This window comes from Penaeus monodon, chromosome 24, assembly GCF_015228065.2.
Source record: "Penaeus monodon isolate SGIC_2016 chromosome 24, NSTDA_Pmon_1, whole genome shotgun sequence".
NCBI classification, from domain to species: Eukaryota; Metazoa; Arthropoda; class Malacostraca; order Decapoda; family Penaeidae; genus Penaeus; species Penaeus monodon.
The window spans coordinates 5,538,887-5,539,090 of record NC_051409.1 but is presented as its reverse complement, the minus strand read 5'-3'; the positions used below and the strand labels follow the sequence as shown (position 1 = coordinate 5,539,090).

Here is a 204-nt window from a genome sequence, read left to right as displayed (position 1 = left end):
CCCCTCACCTCCAGCAGGTCCCCCACGCCATGCCCGATAGCGATGATCCTGGGCTGTGCGGTCCTCGGCGAGGGCGCGACGGCCACGACGCCTGGATCGAGGGACCGGACCCGAAGCACGTAGTGGTTGGCAGGCACTTCCTTCAGGGGCATCACCACGCTGTCGCTCATCTCCACCCACACGTCCACCAGACCTTCCTGTGTG

General features: G+C 66.7%; 1 protein-coding gene across 1 annotated transcript in view; it reads right to left on the bottom strand.

Annotated features, from left to right (window-relative positions):
• The window catches only part of LOC119588822 (transmembrane protein 132E-like), a gene marked incomplete at its 5' end in the record, with an annotated part of 18,327 nt that overhangs the window by 11,872 nt on the left and 6,251 nt on the right, over nucleotides 1-204 (bottom strand). The window contains 1 exon segment of the mRNA XM_037937468.1: nucleotides 9-197. Within this exon segment, the coding sequence (XP_037793396.1) occupies nucleotides 9-197 (189 nt within the window).